Source organism: Nelumbo nucifera, chromosome 4 (assembly GCF_055504915.1).
Source record: "Nelumbo nucifera cultivar China Antique chromosome 4, China Antique-T2T, whole genome shotgun sequence".
Taxonomy (NCBI): Eukaryota; Viridiplantae; Streptophyta; class Magnoliopsida; order Proteales; family Nelumbonaceae; genus Nelumbo; species Nelumbo nucifera.
This window is the reverse complement of record NC_142652.1, coordinates 9,368,091-9,391,403: the sequence shown is the minus strand read 5'-3', so window position 1 is coordinate 9,391,403 and position 23,313 is coordinate 9,368,091. Positions and strand designations below refer to the sequence as shown.

At 36.6% G+C, this 23,313-nt stretch overlaps 2 protein-coding genes across 3 annotated transcripts in view; one reads left to right on the top strand and one right to left on the bottom strand.

Annotated features, from left to right (window-relative positions):
- Positions 1-2,759, top strand: part of RST1 (ARM repeat superfamily protein) — a 63,174-nt gene extending 60,415 nt beyond the window's left edge. The window contains exon 25 of the mRNA XM_010250308.3: positions 2,307-2,759. Within this exon, the coding sequence (XP_010248610.1) occupies positions 2,307-2,666 (360 nt within the window). The 3' untranslated portion in view covers positions 2,667-2,759. The remainder of the gene's footprint in view (positions 1-2,306) is intronic.
- Positions 2,760-8,901: 6,142 nt separating this feature from the next.
- LOC104591469 (uncharacterized) lies at positions 8,902-15,699 on the bottom strand. Of its 2 annotated transcripts, none has more exons than XM_010250310.3 (7): positions 15,163-15,699; positions 14,008-14,458; positions 13,603-13,824; positions 12,240-12,413; positions 11,717-11,823; positions 10,004-10,335; positions 8,902-9,674 (listed from the first exon to the last, which is right to left on the bottom strand). In XM_010250310.3, exons 2-7 carry the CDS (start codon positions 14,254-14,256, stop codon positions 9,193-9,195), a joined length of 1,566 nt encoding a protein of 521 aa, XP_010248612.1. In that variant the 5' UTR covers positions 14,257-14,458; positions 15,163-15,699; the 3' UTR covers positions 8,902-9,192. The 2 variants fall into 2 exon arrangements, with proteins under 2 accessions (XP_010248612.1, XP_010248613.1); XM_010250311.3 differs by having other exon boundaries at positions 14,008-14,368; positions 15,163-15,301.
- Positions 15,700-23,313: the final 7,614 nt, after the last annotated feature.

Below are 23,313 nucleotides of genomic sequence, written 5' to 3'. Positions count from 1 at the left end.
CCCTTCTCATGTTTCTGTGTGGTAATCAAACCTTCTCTTTTTTTCCATAAAGCTTTAGGAATTGGAGAGGTAATTGGGCAGTGGAAAGGGGAATTCATTGGGCTAGAGATGTTAGTGGTCGGACATCAGCTACACTGCTATGTTTTGGTCATTTGGGAATTAAGATATTACTCTTAGAAGAATTTCAAGTACACTGAACATAATAGAGATTATTAAGGTGAAGTATTTCTAATTTCCCATTCAAAAAGAAAAATAGAAAAAAAAAATCATCTCTTTCATTAAATGAATAATGGGAACTTTGTTGTAGAGGTAAAGAACAAATGCAAATATAAAGGAGTAAGATAAAAAGTAGAAGGCAAAAGTGGTGTGGAGGATGGCTCCTTTTGCAACATGTTAGGGAATTTGGAAGGAGAGAAATAGAAGAATATTCAAGGGAAGCAACAAAATAGTAGATGGAAAATGGTTGATATCTGTTCATTGTTTGAATTAATGATGGCACACTCCAAGTTTGAAGTAGGGGAGCAACTTGGGTTGATAATTTTTCAAATTTTGAATGGGACCAGCTCAAAAGCCCAGGCCCCATATAGTGTAAATTCTTCAACTTGGGTTCTTGACTTAAAGTGTCCTTTGGTGCTGATTTTTCATTTTTGTTTTGTTTTTTATGATTTTTTTTTTGACATTTTGGTTTAATTGTGTTTCTGTAAAAAGTAATTTTTCCTTGAAGGTGAAATCTCTTCACCTTTTCTTGTAATTTCATCTTTTAATGAAAATTTAACTTATTATAATAAAAGTCCAAAGCTCACTTTAAGTCAGCATAATATAAGAAAGACATCTTCCAGTGCTAGACTTGGTTAGTTCATCCATTGGACGTCAGCACTCATCAAAAAGTGTTCAATAAGAGAGCAAGGAAGCTAATTTCCTGTTTGATCTGAATTAACATCCATGATCCACTACATACCCCTGAATCTCCATTTGTACACAAACCTGATTTCCTAAGTAGACAACTATCAAAATGTTTAAGTTCTCCTTAAAGCACTCCAAGGCTGTTAAAGATTACATCATGATCCAGATCAGATCCCAATCTTATCTTAAGCTGGATCTGAATCTTAAATGGTAGAGGCACTTGTAATCAGATCACAATCACATTTACCTCAATCTTGTATGATGTAATTGATACCAGATTTGTTAAATATACTTATTTCTTATAGGAGGCCATTACCTATTTCTGTTCCTATCTGCCCAGGCTGGACTTGATGTGGACCTAAGTTGTGACATTTTAGTACAAAGTGGCTCTCAGTTTCAACCCTTTGATATTTCTGTATTATATTTTTAGCATAGTTGGTTTGAGACTTTGAGCACTTTGATTTGTTTTTAAAATAAAATGTTCTAGGTTCATAACTCAGAAGATATTTTTACTTAAATATCGAGAATATATGATATCCAGCTCTCATCTGGTTCTGATCTGAATATGGTTGATATTCACTTCTGGAGCATTAACCTTGGTCTTTCTGTTGTCACTTTTTCCTCTTTTTTTGGAAGTTTTTCTTGGCTGGAAGGAAGTGGGTTTGGACTTCTAAGGTCCTTTCTGAATGGGGGATTTCTTGGGGGTTTGGGAGGGGGGAGGGGTTCTACATTAATAGTTCCAGTCTCAGCTTGACAGGGTATCATTTGGACCAGCTGAAAGCTGAACTTGCCATGGCTTCATGTGTCCCAAAGCCATCTATGGGGATCTGATACATCATCAGAGCCCTGAACTGGTCTCAGAGATATGCTTCCAAATGGAATCTTTCTCATTAAGGATTCAATTAAAAGAACTTTTAGTGCCACATTGTTAATATCATAATTTAATGCCTTGGGAAACCCATTTGTTGAGCTTGATTGGCTATGTAATTGCCCAAAACTTCTGAACGCCTAATTGTTGGAAAGAGAGAATTTGATTAAGAGTTAAATGGTTAAACTAAATGAGGAAATTTGGTGGACATGAATGGAATCATTTCATCGAATTTGTCCTTAAAATTTGGCATCATGAGTTTATGTTCTAAAACCGATTTATTACAGGGATGTCACCAGAAACATAATTGAAGTCAAACAAACTTTACTTCTAATTAACAAACAAAGCTAATCCTTTTAGGATGATAAACCCATGCTTTCAAAGGCATGAAAAATTCAAAATAAATAATTTCATACTACATGGCTCCTAATGCTTGGTTGTTTCTGTTTATTTATTTATATTTCATATTACCATCCAGATGTCCACTGATATGTTTCTGTTTGTTTCTCTTCTGACAAAATCTACTTTTATATAGGCGCTGCAATTTATAGGCCTATTATCCAGTAGCTGTTGCAAATATATGCCTCTGCTGGTTCTGGATCCAGTTGCTGTGGTGAGTGATCTGCCAATTACGCTTCCTTCTCTTTTGTCAGAAAGCAGCTGGAAGGAAGTTGCAGAATCTGTAGTGTTGAGCCTATGGACATCAACTGAACGTATCTATGGTTGGGCTTCACATTTAGCAAGTGGAGACGATAACTTTAGTTTGCAGGGTATTGACAAGAGTGAGAACGTAAATGGTCTTTTCCTTTCACGTATCATGTATCATGTTTGTGTCTCCTTGAAACACTACTTGCCTCTTGAGAAGCAGTTGAGGCTTGCCAATTTGTTTTTCTGAATGTACCAGTGTCGCAGTTAGCTGTATATAAAGACTCAATGCTAGTAATTGGGGTAGAGCAGAAAAATAAAATACAACTTGGTGTCAGCGTCACCATGTGGGGGTGATATGATAATTTAGGTCTACCAGATAAGGTGTGGTGACTGATGACAAGACTCCTGTTTTGCCATTCCACTCTCTACTCAAGTATTCTGCCATATCCACTGTTCAAGTCTCTTTTTGGCCTGCCCCATATTCCTTCTAAATACTTCAGTTTGCAATAAATGACTTGTTGTCTTGTTCTAACCTACGGACACAACTTGAGTACTTGAGTTGGAAGATTTTACATTGTGTTGTGCTCGGACCTTCGGATTGGGTCCATTCAAAATTTAGCAAAAGCTCAGCTGAAGCCCACGGTTGCAACCCTATTCTCATTGATGCTGTACATGGTCTGTTTTTTGCATGTGATAAAGCCACTTTGGTCCTTTTCTTTCATTTTATAACCTTTTGGGGCTATTTATGAACTCCTACCAATAGTTTCATTTCCTATCCCATTTTTCATAGTTTTTTCGCTCATCCATCTCAATATCATTATACCAATAATGGTCATTGATCCATTATATACATGTGATGGACAACTGCCCTACAAATTATCAAATTTTTTTCACTAAAGGAGTGATATCTCTTGATGGACTAGATAGAAAAATAACGAAATGATATACTACACATTATACTGTGACACTATACATCAACCTAATCCTCATCTGAGTTAAACTCACTTAAATTGATGTTGCAAGGACAATTTGTCAACTAAGGTTATGTTTGGTTTGAAGGAAAAGTTAGGGAAAGAAAGGGAAAGACAGGAAAATCCATATAAGGTTTGTAAAGATTTCCCTACTTTTTCCTTCGAACCAAACGTAGCCTAATTGATTACCTCATATTTTGATTATAACCTTTGTAGAGGTGTCTATTGATTAAAGTTTCAAGGCTATACAAGGAAGAGTAATAATTGAGTATTAATCATAAATTAAGTGACAATTCACTTCAATGTGTTCGGTCCCCTTGTAAAAAAATTAATTTGGAAGTTATCTGAACCGCACTACAATAAGGTGTTGTGGTTATCTGAATTGCTTTTCCCGTTGGGTCAACAGTTTAGTGGTTTAATTGTTTGGGTGTGTGAGTCAACTCATGATGTCTAGAGAAGCCAATGATTGGGATAGAACCAAATTGACCTAATCATTCTATTGATTCTGGTTTTGAGTTTTGCATCCCAATAACAGTGGATCAGGATCAGTTTTTGCTGTTTCGAACTGTTAAAACCCAAACTGGTTGTGTAATTAATGACATAATTGTTTGTTATTAAAAGGGTAAATCTCATATTACATATATATATATATGATAATTTTGGTTAAAGAGGCTTGTTTTATCAAACGTACATACAGTTCCCAATTTAGTGCCGTTTTTATTTAGATTAGTGTTAAAAAAAAGTTCCATAGGTAATTATCGACAACGTTTAAAATATTGATACGCCTGATACGCTGGTAGGGGTGTATCAGGGGAATCGATACACATTTGTATTGCTTTTTTTATATTTTTTTTATCACAACCGGTTCAGGGGGGCCGGTTTAGGTCTACCCCGGTACCCCCTGAACCAGTCAGACCTCCGATACACCACTGTAGGGACGTATCAAAGGGGTCCCAGAATGATACGTATCAGTCGATACGGATCAATGCGTATCGATACTTTAAACCTTGAGTATCGAGTCTGCCCCAATTATCCCGATTAATAGTTGATTCGATTCTGGCTCTCTATTTTACAGAACTTATTAATAATTTGTTTGAGACTGGTTCATCCCACTGACAACTCTAATGGTGTTACTGTTATTAGTAAAAAATTAAATTAAAAATAGTACAAAAAAGTGGTCACTTGGGGATGGCAACGGGGTGGATTTGGGGAATGTTTTGTAAATTTTAGACCTACCACTTTTCTAAACCTTCTAACCTGTAGGGGGTTGAATTTTGAGAATCTAAATCCTCCCCACATAAAAATGCAAAACCCTCTCTGACCTTACCTTCCCCACATTCAAGGGTAGGGACAGATTAGGTTTAAAACCTGCATCTAATTTCCTATTATTTTTTATTATATATAAATAATAAATAAATAAAATAATACACATAAATAACAAAATTTTTTATTATCTTTAACATAAAATTCAAAATATCATTAAATTTAAAACTTAATATATAAAATTTGTATGCTTTCCAACAATATCCTAATTGAGGTCGGCTTTTGCCTTAACACAATACCCTACCCAAACGCAAGTTATAAAATCCCAAAACCCGTCATTCACGAAAATACCCTCCCCATCAGGGGTACAAATTATCATCCCTAGCCGTATGGCGGTATGGGCCCATGGTCCCACTGATTGATTAATCCTCAATTGTAGGGTATCGGACGATTGGGTGCCCAAGGGCTTTCGGGAACTTTTTGCTTTGACAACGCACTTTTTGACTTTCCAGTGGTTCTGTGCCTTAAGAATTAAAGCTTCTATGCAGTATTGCAGGGTTTGAGGGCTGTAATCTGCCTGAAGTCTCACACGCATGTCGTGGCACTGAATTTGGTTTCAGTCCCGCTGTGTAGTTGTTGTCAAGTTGACCACGACGATCCACGAGTCAAAAAACATGAAAACTCGTCAACCATTTACATAAACTGAAGTCGATTTCTCTGGTATTAAATAAAAAATCGGTATTTACATATAATAAATACATGGAGATGGAGTTCCTAGTTTCGTCTAGTTCCGGGAGGTGGCGATCCATAACCAAGTATCTTTGGCTGATTTCGACTTGGAGATGGTGGTCCAGGAGGCCATTTTGATCTTAAACTTCGAGGTGATGCCACTCTCTTTCCAGGAATCACTCGACTTCCGCATTCACTATCGGCTTTATTGCTTGGATTCATCTTTCTTGAGCTTTCCTGACATCCTGAAAATGTTCCTGAACCCATCTCATCACCTTTCAAGAGCAGAAATAGAAATTAATTAACCATAACAGCCAAAATTAAGATTACCCAGACGAACGACATGGCTTTTAACTTTCATGAGCTTAAATCTATTCTCATTTCTTAGGCTTTGGTACGTGCCCCGGCTCTGAGCGAGCATGCCTACATCTATCCAAGTCATAAGACTTGTTTGGATAATTATCAACACTTGCGTGCATGTTTTGCTGAAAACACGAAATTCATTAATTCTAAAACAAGCTGAGGAAAGAAGAATACCAGAAGGAAACAAGGCGGCATTTGCTGAAAAACAGCGTAAAAGAAGGAAGAGTCCCAGCAACATTGCTACGAATAGCTTTGCTGGGAACACGCTTACATCCATCTATCTCCGAATTTCTATTCCGAGGTCGTCCGACGGCATCTAGACCAGTATCATGGATATACCGTATACGAGAGAGAGAGAGAGAGAGAGAGAGAGGTGGTTACTTTACTCGCAATGGCGGCTGCCATTCAATATATGAGAGAGGGCGTGGCCGGAGTTGGTTAATTGGTTCTTCATTTTTGTTGAGTCGCTTCCAGAATATAGAATGTTCCTTCAAGTTATATATATATTCTGGGTTGTGGGTCTCAATCAAGTAGGTTGCTTCGTCACCATCTGATTGGAATAAGCAGTGGAACCCACCATAAGGTGGGACACACAAACAAAGTTTGGTGGCCTAAGTACCACCGGATCTCCAGTTTAGAAATGGATAATTGGATATAGGGCAACTGATTACGAGGGTCAATCACTCAGTTGAGACACTTGAATAGAATATATATATATATATGAGTATGTCAACTGGCATTCTTTTGTTTATTTGGAATTAGGTAAACACGGATAGAAGGTAGATGAGAAGATTAAACTGCTGCTGAGCCCACAGTTTGGAGTTGGGACGACCATCTCTTGCTCTTGGGTCTTATCTGTCTCAAGTGACAGAAGTTGAGAAACCAGCAGAAGCAAACCAGACCAGTGTATTATCACTATTATGTACTAAACTGATGTGTTTCTTGAAATTTCGCCAGCATTTTGGAAATGAGGCTAGCTTTGGCTATCCTTGTATTGTATTGTTGGTTTATGGTTTTACAGGCGAAGAAGATGGACGCCATTCCTTTGCTTTGGAGACCAGTTCGAATGGATTTACGTGATAAAGAGATGTGGTAGAAAATGAAGGTGGAGATTGGAGAAGGGTCGCCAGATGGCAAATTGGACTGGACGGAGAGGAGATCTGAACACACGATTTTTGGTGTTTGGATCAGGTGCATGATTTCTTCGTAGAAGAGGCCTTTATTTGGTCTCTGACGGGCTCATTCTGAACGGCAGGGGATTTGGTAATATTGGTTGTCTTGGGCTGGGCTTTGGCTCTGGCTTCATTTTGTACTTGGATTTAGGGGTGGATTCGAGCATAGCAGAGCCGAATAGCTCAGCTTGCCAAAGGCAGTACGAGGCTCGGGCTTGAGCTCGACTCAGTTCAAGTTCGACTTGAGAAAAATGTTTTATAAAATAAAAAAATAATTATTTGATATTTAAAAATTAAGAATTATAATAACTAGTTACTAGTGGAGGGGGCCCTGCGTTGCAAGGGCTCACTCATAAACTATCAGGCTCGAGCTCGATTCGAATTAGAGATTTGAGCTCGAAATGGAACTCAGCTCGAGTCAAAAGTTTGAAAGTTCGAGCTCGACTACCTTTGATTGCAGGTCTCTCAAGCAATCGAGGTGCCAAGCCGAAGTCTCCCTCAATTGTCGAGGTGCCAAATCGAGGTCTCCCTCAACTGCTGAAGTGTCGAGATGAAGTTTCCCTAGCAGGTGAGGTGTCGAACTAAGGTCTCCCTTAGTTGATAAGGTGTCGAGCTGAGGTCTCCCTCAGTTGTTGAGGTGCAAAGCCGAGATCTCCCTCAGTGACCGAAGTGTCGAGCCGAGGTCTCCCTCAATGGTCGAGGTGTCGTCTAGCTCGAGCTCGATTGAATTAGAGACTAGAGCTTGAGTTTAGAAATTCAACGTAGATCCCTTAGTAACCGAGATGCCGAGCTAAGGTCTCCCTCAGTTGAAGAGAGAGTGGCATTTTTGTAATTTATAAGGAGAGAGAGAGAGATGGAGGGAGAGAGAGATGACATTCTTGTAATTTGTAAGAAAAAGAGATATATATAGAGAGAGAGAGTGGCATTATTGTAATTTTCATAAAAAAAGGCACAAGATACTATTAGATTCCATTTCCTTCATCATCAAGCCTTCTTACGTACACATTTCAGCTTAATATATTTATATAGATTATTATTATTATCATCTCAAGCTTGGCTCGATAATAAATGAACCTACAACCGAGCTTCTCACGAACCGAACTCGAATAGCTCGTCTCATGACCACCTCTAATTGGATTGACAATTGAGACCAGAATTGGAAATCCAGACTCAACAAAATTGTATTCATGAGTTTTTTCTTTTCTTTTTTTTTCTGTGGTGAATCATATTCAAGATATCCGCTATACTGTCATTAGTATCATGAATTCAGTTTCACCCAAAGATGAAAATAGCTGTTGGCAACAAGAGTTAAGGAGTACAAAGAAGCACGAACTTCCCGTTTATGGTTAGGCATGACATGTCAAGGAATTGACCATTTGACCCTAAGTCTAGGTTGGGCTTGGCCCCAACCAGTCCAGGTTAATTAATTGGGCCAGCTTCAAGTTCGGCTGGCCCAAGCCTATTCTGAGGACTAAAAATCCAAGCCCAGTCTGTGTAAAGTTTTGGGCTGGGTCCATTTGGACTCAGGTTGGGCCTGCCCAAATTGCCAAAGACAAATCAAGTTCTTGTCTTTACCAAAGCGGAGATGCTCTAATTTGAGAAATGTCCTCTGAGGGCACTAGATTAGTATTGGGGACAAGGCCAATCTGGATGAATCTGAATTCAAATTGAATCAAATCCATCGTATTCAGTTACTTACTATATGCCATCAATAAATAAATCAAACATTACTAAAACACCATGCCTTGATAAAATGAACTAGAATGGCCCCATATCACATATCCATAAAATTAAGCCAAAAATAGCTCCTGCGACTGCAAGATTTGAACCTACAGTCCTTTGGTAAAAAATTTATATAGATATATGCATATATATTAAAATTATCATCTGTTTCAGTCGAATTTATCAAAAGACTAGAGATGACTGAAACTTAATACAACCAACATCCTGCAATTAAGGTCAGTCTACATCAATCTATAGAGTATTGGCTGCAAATTTCTAAACACTTCTAATTAAGCTCTTTCATATCCACCATATGGATCACTTCGATGATCACATCACCCAATCAATGGGAGCTGTTTTCCTTTCATACTATGATATGTACATATTTGTATAATTCATTACTTACATCTTTAATCAATTACAGAAAGAACAATAAAAAGAAAAGAAAAGAAAGAAGCAACTTTCAAACGTGTATGAAATATGTTGGTTACATCCATGGTACCCACCAGTCATCTACTTGTTCAAATCCATGGTACCCAGTCAACAACTTCGTTTACCACCTTTTAGGTACTTCCTCATCCTCTACAACAAAAACAGGGAAGGTGGTGGCACAAGATATATTTGCCAATAATTCATCACAGTTGCCCAAAATTTCTGTGCTACCTATCTGTTCAGAATAAGAAAATCCACTACTGAAGTACATATCCATCTCACGTTTGTAACCAACCCCTTTCCATGAACTGATTGGATTCCAATTGGTTTGAATCTCTGAGATCCAGCAATTTGGTTTCAAATCAGAGGTGGAGTCAAATTTTACCTTTGAATTGAGTTTACATTCAGGAATCTCTGACATGGCTAGATTGTAGCCCAATATCTCTTTTCCTTCATATGTTCTCTTGTTCATATACTTGTAGCACTTGGTCAAGCTTACTGCACCAAAATCAGGCATTGAAGATGGTAACGAGGCAAATACAGTGGGGAATGCTTTCTCAATTGAGACTGAAGTACCATGAGCTAAACAACTGTTATCATGTCCTGCAAGAAACTCTTTTTTAGTATTACCGAAGACACAAGATTAAGAATGAAGCAAACTATGTCCACTAGGACCCCAATAGGCTGAGAAGGCACACTTTCAATCTTCTTCTACATATTAGTCCTAGCAATGTTCAAGATTGACCATTTTAATGGAAGAGAACAAATGAAAATCACTTATAGAGTTTAACATTGAGATATAAAAGCTAAGAAAATATATACATATATGATATTATGTAAAAAGAAGAGTATTTTACTAGTAATGTACTAGATAATACTGACAATGATAATAAAAACAAAAATCAGGTATAGAGAACAAGAGCTGGCAGAACCTATTTCAGCAGAAGCAACAGTTCTGTCTTCTAGATTCAAATCCTGCCTTGGAAGTTTTGTTTTTGAGATGGTGAAGCAATGGAACTCCTCCAAATAGCCATCATTATTCCCAGAGCCAAGCAGCTCGGTTGGAAGATTTGAATTTTGTCCCTCCAATCTGAATGACTTATAATCATTTGGGTGATGATTTTGTACCTTATCTAGATCAAAAAATGGGGAATCAAAGGAAGGGTAAGGTTTCTTGCTAAGGGAAAACAGTCTGTCATCCAACTGCAAAAGCTTCTCATAGTGCTTCTGTAGAGTTCCTTGAGGGAATTGCAGAAAATGTCTCCTAAAACCACATAATAGAGGAAAAAACAATAATTTAGTGTTATTAGTTGATAGCATGAATGCTGCATGAAAACAAGGAAAATACAAAAGTTATATATGGATACAAAGCATCATAGTTGTCGAGGTGTTGCCTAGGCGACTAGGCGCCCTTGGCTGGGCGCCTCACCCAAACGCCTTGACTTTTAGCAACTAGGCGCCCACCTAGGCGACAAAAATGACAAGGCGGGCGCCTTTTATAATATCATTTATATTGCTGTATCTTATTAATGTATGTGTTAATACATTTTATTATATGCTATATATCAATTATATTTTGTTTTAATATTTTCCTATTGAAATTTAAAAGATCAAAGGGTTTTAAGAAGAGAAAAAGAAAGAAAAAAAGAAAAGAAAAGAAAGGGGAAAGAAACAATAGAATAATAAAGTTATTTTTTTCTATTCTCTCTCTAATTAAATAAAACAGAAACTCCATCCTTGTTTTTTTTTTCTATTTTACTTTCCATCTTGAATATTTATCATATAAAGTTAATAACCTTCTTTAGCTGCTAATTAATATGAACTTGCTCTATTAAATACTTATTATAGTAGTATTATTTTTGAAAATAATGAAATTAATATATGTAAAAGATTTTTATCTTTTAGGTGTGATGATTTGCCACATTTTTAGAGGAAATTTAATGTTCTTAATAAAGAGAATTGCTATTTTTCAATTAACATACATGCTGAATGGTATATAAAACTAGGAAACTAGCCAAAAGTCAGTTTTTCATATTATAAAATTTTTATCGCCTAGGCGACTAGGGCGCCCCAGTGTCGCCCAGAATCGCTTAGACACCTTGAAAACTATGTAAAGCAAATTAGTATTTGACCCCTATGGAATGTTGAAAATGGATATTCAACTCAACGGGGTTTCACTACTCCATTGTGCTCTTGTTTATTGATTTGTCCGTTCATCTTCTTTTAAGCCTCTATTCCTTTATCCAAGGGAATAAAAACATGCTAAAAACTACATTATCAGGCTAAGGCCAGGTCTGGTTGACATCCTTATTGGATTTAATGCGTCAATGAAACACCAAGAGGACAAAATTGAGATGGACTTTGCACCATTGACAAACTGGTCTCTAATAAACATATGCACTGTTATTTTTGTTGATTCATTGAATCATTGAAAGAGGATAGGCATTATCAGTTAAAGGGAAGATCTGCCACAGTGCTTGGAGTGGTGACTCCTTCAAGAGTTGCAGGTCTTTTCTGCTTTATGGTTGGTAGTCCATGCTTAAAAATCCTTTCTGAAATGTGTTTTGGACTTTTTGATTTGATAATTATAAAGCAATTGATAGTAATGCAATGTTATGGTTTCAATTAATCCCAGAGAATCTTGCCTGAAGATTGATGCTTGCCCACCAGTAAAATCACCAGTAGATTTCCACAAAGTATGCTTCCTAGGTTGTGGATTTGTCTCCCGGAAGAACAAAGGCGGATTCATCAACTGAAGGTTCAAAGGTATTTTAGGTTTAAATGTCTTTGGTTAGTAATGAGTAGTAAAAGTAAATTTAGTATGGAAACTTAATGGAAACATATCAATCATATCCTACTTCTACACAATTAAAGTCTTGTTAATATATTCTAACTTTGTGTGCCAGATTGCCAGTATATAATCTTTATGAATCCAGTCAGTCAATTAAGATGGTGCATCTCAACTACCAGCTTATGAAACTAAAAAAGTGAAATAAATAATGGTATAAGAAATGTAAAGTTGACGTCCAATGGATAATCAACAACAATATCCCTTGCGACCAAATCCTCTTATCATGCTTACATGACAATGACATGATGACCCATAATCTAGTATATCCCAATATTCAGAGATTGAGTTTGTAATAGAACTGAGTTTGCTCCAATTACCTCTATTTCAAGTGTCTGAGGCATATTATGATTGCAAGTTGCTTTGATGGAAACTATATCAGACCATAACACTTCTATTTTGTTCTTGAGCATTCCATCCAATACTTCCCATACAAGTTTCCTTTTTGCATAGTAACATTTTGCCACCACTTCCCCATCGTACCGTGAAACACGCTGTGAGTAAATTGTATGGAAAAAAGTTTATATTAACAAGGACAGTACAAGGAAGAATTTAGTGCTTCTAATCAAGAGCATGGAGGCAAAGTATGGTTGAAAAGGAAGCTTTTGAAAAGAACATTAAAACCAAATATTCCTAATTTCAACAAGTGACATTTCTTGTTCATTTCTGCTGTAGGTAATGACCCAAGAAAGCATATTATGATTCATTAAACAGGGACTGTAAGGTTAGATAAACCGGCCATTCCAGATATCAGACTTGGCAACTTGGTATGTTGTTTTCTGTATTCTCATTTTAAATCGGTTGTAATGGTTAAAGGTTTATGCCCCCACTTCTTGTTCTCCGATTTGCTTGTGGGAAGGGTTTTTGAGAAGATACACTTAAAAGGACTGGGTAAGGTTGGAACATCCCCTCTCCCCAAACAAAGGTGTTTTTTAGTTTTCTTCTATTATAAAATTTAAAATTTTAAGATGCCACTCCATCCAGTAAATTTAGGGTTTAGAAAAAATAACTGCATTATGTGTCTATGTATAAATTAGTCAGTGCATTGGCAGTGCAGTTGCCACAAAAGGACTACAATAAAATATCAGTTTATACGAAAACTTTAACTGCCATAAAGGACTACAAATAGGCATATCTTATTTTATATATCCATAAAAGAAAATAACGACTCAAAAGAAAACCAAGGAGATTTTAACATTTCATTTGGAAAATAGCAAAGGAACTGACTTAGACACTGTGTCCTATAAGGAAGATCCAACTAACATAAAATCATCCATATCCACAGCTAACAAAATAGATAAGCGTCTGTTTGAACTGCCACAAAAGACTATATGCAGGCATGTTTTGTGCATCTGTAAAAGAGAATGATGACTGCAAAGAATGGCAAGGAGATTTTAAATTTTATTTGAAAATAACAAAAGCAACTAATTTTGCCCGCTCTGTCCTATAAATAGAAGATCCAAATCAGATAATTACACTCTTACCCAGACCTTATAAAATAAATATGTCTCTGTTTTCACTTTGAATACCAGAGATTTAGTATTCACTATGCATTCTGTTGATGCCATATATAAAACTAAGCAGTTTTTCTACCTCTGGTATCCTAATTCTACCATTTTCCATAATGATAGGCAAGTTTTATAAAATAGCATAGATTATTCCGCAAAGAAATCAATTTATTACCTCCCAAGAGCCAATTTTCAGGAGTGAAGCAGAGAAGTTAGAAGCCTTTGCCTTCCCATTGATTAGTGGAGCACTGGCACCATCATTTGGATTTGTCCTTTTCTCAGAACATGAAAAACTGGAGCAAAATAACTTGCTTTCCAGAAGATCCAAGAAAGATGGAGTTTTTCTCAAAGTCAATCCTAAAGGACTCAAATTTTCTGGTATGGTGAGATAAGAACACTGAGCAAAGAAAATCAATCAGTCTAGTTTCAAGTACCAAACTAAAGCTTATATCCAGATCATAAAGAGTGACAGAGTGAAACTTGGAAAAATTATAACTATAATTCAAACATAAATAAGTAAATACTGGAAAGGTTCTATAAATTATTATATAATTTCAGAGAAAGTCCTGCTCACACTTACGTGTTTAGCTGGGGCCATTAGTTTTAGACGCTTGGATCTTGAATCATGTTCTTCGTCCACCTCCAGTTTGTTAGGTAAAGTGTCCCCGCAGTCGGCACCCAGAAACTCCGTACAGGAGATGACAGAAGTATCCAACTCAAAACTTGATGACAGAGTTTCTGTGATATCTAGGTTCATTGTGCGAGGAAGATTGAGCTCTGAAACAAAAAATGTTCCTAATTCTTGTTGCCTTTGGTTCTTAAAATCCATCACTCAATTTTCCTTTCATATATTATCAATCTCCACAGGGGTATTATATGACAACTCATGGCCTTGATAAAAGTTTGCACCCATAACATCACATACTCCAAAATGCTTTCTCCTGCATATCCATATACAGTGTAAATATTTCTTCTTCATAATTACGGTCTCAAAGAATGCTGTGATGGTCATCTGATTCCCAGCTTAATTCCTGAACATCAATAAAGAATGTCACTATTTGTAACAATTTATAACTATCCTAATCTGAGGATAAACCAAGGCATAAGAACGATGTCCCGAGAGAAGCTGGCTGTTGGTTTGGGGCTCCTAAGAAAAAGGAGAAAAGAATAGGATTTTATCTGTTTGCAAACCATGATTGAGATACCCAAAGGAGTTAAATTGGAATCAGTGGAAAAATTGGAGCAAAAAAAAGTAGAGGAAAAGAACATAACGCTGAGGATAAGGCACCTGAAAGTGAACAGGGTTTATCCTCCGTTCACATAATGATATTTCAAAAATATCAGGAAAAATTAGAAAATGACACAGACAAAAAAGTTTAGGTACGTCACACCCAATTCTTTTATCCACATGTAAAGCAGAGAAACAAAAGTAAATGGATACACTGTTCCAGGAAGAATCAGATGCTCCGGTAGTTTCAGCACCAAATAACTTCTGAAATACTTTTGACTTCTTCGTATGTACAGTGAAAATGCGACAGAAAAGAACCAAACATTGTAACCTTTCTCCTGATTCATAAACTATCACTTATCTTATTCTTAAATATTTGTCCACAAGAACAGATAGATGAACCAGTTGAAGCAAAACAGAAAGTAAGAAACAAGAAACCTTAGCTTAAGAAAACTTGAAAAGTCCGTTAAATACGAAGAAAAACGCCAATATGATAGAAGTTCTTACCGTTCTGTTGAGTGATCAGCTTATTTTGTCAGAACTTGATATTGGAGTTTCAGATAGTATGGCTCTGCTCATCCAATAAAATTGACCTTGATTTCAACGTTAGGTCCGAGAGAATCAGCCGAGTTCATTCCCATAGAATGGCTAGTTAGGGGTATAACCGTAAAAGAACCAAGCGCCATTGCAGCTCTGGTTTTGAAGCTCTGCTCGAAACCGAGTAACCAGCGCTTGACGAGAACGTCGAGAAGGGCTCCTTCTGCTTATATAAGAATCGGGAAAGAAACAAACGGTTACAAGTAGATAATAATCAGCTAATCACCGATGTCGTTTTCCCGGGTACTTTCGTCCTTGTGAAAAATCACATTCGAAGTCTGAAGTTCAAAAGTTCAAACGATGGAATCGCTGGAAGTGGAAGGAATTTGCAGAGAAAATCTCTTTCGGATGACGATGGCGTAAAGGACTCTCGCATCTAACGGCTAGGAATATTAGGTCGGTGACACCTTTCGGTATCTCGACCGTCTACATTTCTGGTGGAGCATCAATCACACCATCATATTCATTCTTTTTTAAAGGGGCATTTTGGGTTTTGGCTATTACAGAGGTGATTTTTGGTCCTGTTATCACAAACTCTGGATCCAAACCCAATCATTATCGGGTCCAACCCAGGCCCAAACACTACAACAGCAAGAAGACTGAACCGCTCCTTATTATGAGAATCGGCCCGAAAGGGGAAGCCCAGTCTAAATTAAGGTTTGTTTGGCAAATCTTTTTTAAAGATCTTTTAAATTTTTTGAAGACTGTTAAATCAGAAGTAAAAAACATTCACATCCTCAAAGCTCGTGGAAACTCAAAACAGTAAAAAACCAGGAAGTTTCAAAGGAAAGCTGCTTTTCATCTTTTTGCAGATAAAAGGGAGATCAAATCAGCCCCCCAGAACGTCCCACAGCACATTCCTTTTGTGTATTGAGAACATCTCTCAATGATAATATAAAAAATGATGATATCATCATCAGGAAATGTTCCCAATATATAACATGGATGTGCTGTGAAACATTGTGGGACTAATTTAAACTCCATAAAACGTTTCATTTAACAGTTCGATAGACAATAAAAGACCAAGATGTTTATCAAAAGATTTTGATCATTAAAAACAAAATCTCAAAACACAATATGCCTTTTAATCATCTGGACTGGATTGTTGAAAAATCTTCTTTAAAGAAACTTACCAAACGGTACCTTAATCCCAGGCCAATATTGTAAATACCCAAGAAGATCGGAGGTTGTAAATTTGTAATTGTTGACGTTGAAATTTGAAAGCTAAAGTTAATTGTCCTTTGTTTGATACTTTACTTAACTACATCGGTTACAGATGCACGCAATATTTTCGGATTAGGTGGGGTTTTGTGGTTAGGGTATATTCTATTCTGGTCGGTAGTCAAATTATCACAGAAGAAGATGATTTGGAATTTGGATATCGAACTCGAACCCATTTTAAAAAGCAAAAGCTTAGATTGAGGGGTAAAAAAGTTGTGAATGGTGCACTAAATATGCTTGACTGATAAACATGTAAACCCATTTATTCTGCGCGGGCGTGGCTTCCATTGATCGATCCATTGACTCGACTTGTGGGGGCAAATGTGCATGGCATGGCTTCACACTAATGCCACGCCCATACATGTGGAAAAGTGAAAGTTATGTTAAGCCAATCTCCTTTCCTTCTAAGCTTACAGGTGCAAACAGGTGGAATCCAGGTCAAGAAAGCTTGTGGGGTCCATGTCCAGGTACACTGCACACCGGAGATTCTGGACCCATTCCCCATTGGGTCCACTAGAAATAGATAAGTCATGAAATTGAAACCTCACCGCAGTTGCAATTAAGTGTATCAATGGATCGGTTTTGGATCAGACCCGTCTAGTCTAAAATCAATTTAGATGGATCGGACAGATCAACAAGATATATTGGATTAGACCAGTTCGGTCTAAAATATTTATTAGATTGAATTGGACCTGGTCCGTTCATAATAAATTTATATTGGATTGGATTGGATTAAGCCAATATCTGGTCCATTGATATAAGATAAGAATATAGTTATCAATAGACCAGATTTGGATTGAAACCAATATAAATCAACACGAATTTGAACAGATTGGATGGTCCAGACATTGAATTGGACCGGTCCAAAATATTCATTGGACTTGGTCCATTTATAATGGACTCACATTGGACTGGATCGGATTAGACCAAACCCAGCCCATTTTTTTTGGTAGAATCTAACAAGATAAAGTTCATTAAAACAAGTAGCAGCATAACAAAAACATCACAAGTTAAGGCTTAATTAAGTCTTGGTTGGCCATACCTTGGACCCACCCAGGTGGATCATGGGAGAACAATCCAAACTCTTTTAGACCTTTTCTAGCTAGCATATGTGCAACAACATTACACGATCTATTTACATGATTAAAAAATATAGCTAAGTCTTCAGTTAGCAGTTTGATATCCATACACAAAAAGTTTGCATCCAAAGTCATATCCAAATTTCCTATCTTCAAAACTTGCACTAGAGTTTGACAATCAGATTCCACTGATATCTCTTCTTGGTTAGATATCAGTGGAAATGGTGACCTTTCCTTGGTTAGATAGATCCAATTAAGATTGTAATCAAGTCAAGTATTAATCTATTCGAGATCGAGATTGAGATTGATTCATAAATATAAAGTTTGAAATCAATTCAAGATCGATCAAGTTTTATGTATTTGCCTCGAACTCAATTCATGTGAATAAAACTCGACTCAAGTTGATACTCACAAGCTACTCAAGCTCAGCTTGATTCGACTCCAATTGAATATACATAAGTATTAAAAATTGTAAATAATTTAATATTATAAATAAAAATCAATTATTATAAATGTATTTATTTATATTATAAATAAGTTAATTTCAAAAAATCAAAAAACATTTGTATTATAAATACAGAAATATTAAAAAAATAATATTTTATTATGAGCTTGATTAGACTTGCGAGCCACTCAAGTTAAATATTGTCAAGTTCAAACTCAACCCAACCAACCACTAGACTAAGTCAAGTTCGAGTATTTAGCATAGGGAGCCCGAGTAGCCGACAAATAAGCTTGGCTCGCTTACACCCCCTATGATTCGACCCAATTGATTAGGCCAAAACTAGTAGGACCCATATCCGATTTATAGCGGGTGGTACATACATCTGATCATAACCGGGTAATCAGGTACCCTTGACACCTAAAACCGATTTTTAGCTAATCGTAACCTTGAAGGCTAACCCTAATTAATCTCTGGTCCCTATGCACACGCAAACAAGTACATAAAGAAATAGGAATAAGGTACAAAGCCAATATCAATCCATCCATGAACACAGAACCTGTTTAGTTATAAATTATAATCCAAAAGTGTCACTTTATATTTGCATCCGTGATTTGTTTGAGAGTCTAAAGGAGGACTATTTCGTCATAAAATAATGCAGAGATGCTCTTGGACTGTGTCTCAAGGCAGTTGTCTAGTGTAAAAGTTAACACTGATGGAGATTGAAGGCATTATAAATTTATAATCAGTTTGTCTTTTATAAATTAGAGAGTATTTAATAAAGTCCTACCTTGGTAGGTTTCAGTGAATTGGATCCTGTCAAGAGTGCGACCCTTTTCAGGTTTAATTCAACACACGAGACATCTGATTTATGGATTAATCAATTAAGAAATACCATGTCCTAGCTGAACAGTTTCACTATCCATCTATCCATCTACAGAAGAGGACAGTCATCGATCAGCTCAAATTTTTTATTGGAAAAATATTCAAAAAGACAACAGAAGTAGAGAGCTATATAAGCTTAATTAACCCTTGGAAAGGGTTGGGAGTTGGGACAAACCTAGTAGTTCCAGGGAAAAATAATTGATTAGTATATAAATTAAAGGAATCAAATTGATACATTGCCGCCCATCCCAAGCCAAGTCCTTCAATGAAACTTAAAACAATGGAGCTGATGCAAAACTAAGCTTAACGGTTAAACAAATCTATTAATTTGTTAAGCAATCCGATTGGTGGCCAACCCATTGACTTGTGCCTCATTTGCCAAGCTATAGTTTTTAAGCGGCAACTCTCTCATCAGAATTAGCCTTCTTGTTTCATAATATTTTATCTTTTTAGGCCTGGTTCGTTTTTCGGAAACCACTTATCTGTGTTTTATTCATGTCCTTTTACTTCTCAGATAAATAAGAAAATGACTTTAGTGTCAGAAAAAAAACCACAGACAATTTTATTCCATTCCAATGTTGTCAATTTCTCCATGATAGAATTCTGTATAGGAGATTAATATCGTTTACTTGGGTAAATGATACCTAAGGAAGTAAATTTTCATAGGTCTCACATAGATCTGAAAAAAAAAAAAGAAAAACATAAATAACTTAAGCCATGTTTAGGAGTGCTTATTTAAATAAGCACTTATTTGTATTTGACATCCAATTTTTTCAAATGCTTACTTTTTTAAATAGGGATTATAGCGAATAAAGACAACTTTTGGTCTCTAATATCAATAAAAATAATACTTTTAATAAAATTTTTAAAATATGTTAATTTTTTAAAAATAATATTAAATAAGAACAAAAATACTATTCATTTTCTTCTTCTTGCAAATCATTCATCGCACTGCCGCTTGTTGCTGCCTCCGCCCACCTCCACCTCTGCCTCTGCCCAAAGCTGCCACTTCCACCCACTTACGACAAAGTTTGATCAAATACGTTTATGACTCTGTAAGTAAAATCTTCTGTAATCACATGTTGCAGAATTCAACTTCACCAGTGGAGCATACAACGTGGCCCAAGTGACAAAAGAAGGATTCGATTCCTGCAACAGCAGCAGCCCTATCGGCTTCGTTCAATCGACCAGTCCTGTGAGAATCATCCTCAACTCCACAAGGCGAGCACTTCTACATCTGCACCTTCATCCAGCACATCGCGTTTGGCCAAAAGTTAGCCATTAACGTTATACTGCCGCTACGGCTCCGACTCCCACCCCTTCCAGATCACCGGCAACTTACATGGTCGGAGACAGCTTGGTTTGGCTTGTCCCTCCAGGTAGCTCTATTGCATAATCCACTTGGGCTTCTGGGAAGACCTTCATGGTCGGGGACACTCTCCGTAAGATTCTAATTACCTCTCTTATCTTTAAGGGGTCTTCTTCTTCTGACGTTTGGCTGAACAATTAATTAATTAGATAGATAGATACTATGGTTTTCAGTGAATCAGTCTCCAATCTGATTCCTCCTCCACGATATTTCTATAGTGTTCAACTTCACCATTGCGCAACACGACGTGGCGGAAGTTACCAAAACAGCTTTCGACAACTGCGATGCCAGCAGCACTATTGGTCCCGTTCAAAACAACGGCCCGGCCACAATCAGCATCACCTCAGCAGGCCAACAAACATCTGTACATTCAGCCAGCACTGCGCGTTGGGTCAAAAGCTGGCCATCAACGTCACAACTTCCACCACCACGGCCACTCCGCCACCATCCAGCACCACCGCAACTCCACCATCCAGCATAGCTAGATTTTTTTTTTTCATGTTTTTAGGTAAGACTAATTTTGAAAAGAGTGCAAATACAAATATATTATATATTCAATATAAATGGAACACTTAGAGATACAAATATGAGGTTTTGCACTGAATATATTTATATTTGCACTCTTCCCAAACTGAGTTATATAAATATGTACAGTATAGATATAAGGTTTAAATATTTGCATTTGTACGAGCCTTATATGTTCATGTATTCTTAGGATTATTAGCCATATTATAACCGTTATTGGAAAAGTCTAGTTTCACTATTCCTTTCCACAAACTCACTGGTTCCATAGGTGCTAAGAGTTGCATAAACTTGTTTTGTTTTATATTAGTTCTCGTATTTTATTATGGCAGCTCTTTTTGGAGCCAAATTCAGTGTACGTCTTTGGTCCATCAACACTTTCTGACTGTTTAATTTCTGAGCATGCAACGATGCGATGCAAAAAGATTATGTAGAGTTGGGATCCCCTGCTAAAAATTAAAAAAAAATAAATAAAAAAAGAAAAACGTCCCAACACTCTACCGATATGATCTGCACGGCACATCTCACGTTAAGAGTGGGATTCACTATAAAATTGGGACCCGATATGTATGACATGTGTGGTGTTCTACGATGCTGGGAGAGAGTGTTGGAGCGTATTTTGTTGGCATGTAATCTGGACTCGATTATATGTTTGGGATGATGATGGATTGGGTCAGGCTGGGCCGACTGGATTTTGTCCAATCCGATTCAGTCCAATCTGAGTCTATTACAAATGAATAAAGTCTAATTCAATTTAATATTCAGATCATTTAATCTGTTCAAATTCATTTTAATTTAGATTAGTTTCAATTCAACAAATCTAATCCATTAACAATTATATTCTTATCTTATATCAATAGATCAGATATTGGCTTAATCTAACTGAATTCAATATAAATTTATTAGAGACAAATCAGGTCCAGTCCAATCTAATAAATATTTTGGACCGAATTGGTCCAATCCAATATATCTTATTGGTCCGACAATCCATCCAATCCAATCCAAATTGGTCCATTGATATCCTTAGCCCTGGGCTTAGAATCTAGGCCCAAGCTTAGCACTACATACTAGGCTTTTTCAGGCCTATGTATATATGTATTGGACATGTAAAAAATATAATGTATAATGTATATTATATTTTATATAATACAATTATTACATTTTTTTTGGTAAAGCATAATATAACGTGTAAAAAATTTTTATATCTGAACGTTTCTTGGTTGGGGTTGGGCCTGAACCTATATTATATGTAGGCCTGGGCTGGGATAGGCTAGGAATGATTAATCCTGTTCACTCAAAAAATTACTCACATTGACCATTTTAAGGGGTGTTCTTTAATGTGAATTGCTTTTCAATTTTTCAAAACAAATCAAAATCATCTGGTCAGAAAATAAATTGATTCTTGAAATAAAAATACTGAGGTTGTGTTTGGTTCGCAGGAATAAGGGTTTGGAATTGGAATCGGAATGGGCTATTCTGATTTCAATTGTTTGGTTGGGTGGAATCGGAATACCATTCCCATTCCTGCTGGAATGACATTCCCACATTTGAGGGAATGGCCATTTCCTGCCCCTCTTTGGGGATGAAATCTCATTCCTATTGATTCTAATTCCCATTCCCATTCCCATTCCTGTTTGAACCAAACAGACTATGGGTATAGACCATTCCGATTCCAACTACAGACCAAACTGGCCCTGAAACACATGCTATTATTTGTATGTGTTTGTTTTTTGTTTCAAAACTGAAACAACATAACATGTTATTGAATTTCTGATTTGAAAATTCATGTTTTCATCCAATGATTGCTTATCGTGTCTCATAAATCATACAATATTTGGACTTTAAATTTTGTTTTTTGGCTTTAAAAAACAGGGAAATTGTCTAAAACTCACCATGACTTTTTAGCATTTCTCTTAAATTCACCATAACTTCTCAAAACGTTCAGGAAACCTCATGTCAGTAACTTGAAGTTAAACGGACTAGCAGGTATTAGTCCTGTTATTATTTGACCCATTTTCAATATTTCAAAAATAATCCTGTTATTATTTGACCCAAAAACCCATTTTTAAGCTTTCTTGGAATACTTTCAAGTAGCACAATGAGAGCAAAACGTCTCTCCATGAGTAGAAATCTTATATACAAGGTAGTTGGGCATTTAAGGGCATTTTAATCATAAAAATATGTTTAATAAGGCTAACTCACCATTCAGGGGCATTTTGGTCATGAAAATTGCATTTACGTTGATGTGGACAACTTCTTCAATGTACAGTAACAATGCTCTAATGGATGGTGAGTTTTGGAAAACAAAAACTCACTGACATGGGGTTCCCTAGACGTTTTGAAAAGTCATCATGAATTTAAGAGAAATGATAAAATGTTAGAGTGAATTTTATACAATTTCCCTAAAAAACAACAATTTGTCGTTATCAAAGGAGTCCAAACCACCTACCAACATAACACGTTCCAACCCTTTACCAACATGACCTCACTGCACATCTCATACATGGCGGGTCCCAATCTCATGCTCATATGTTCACTGTTAG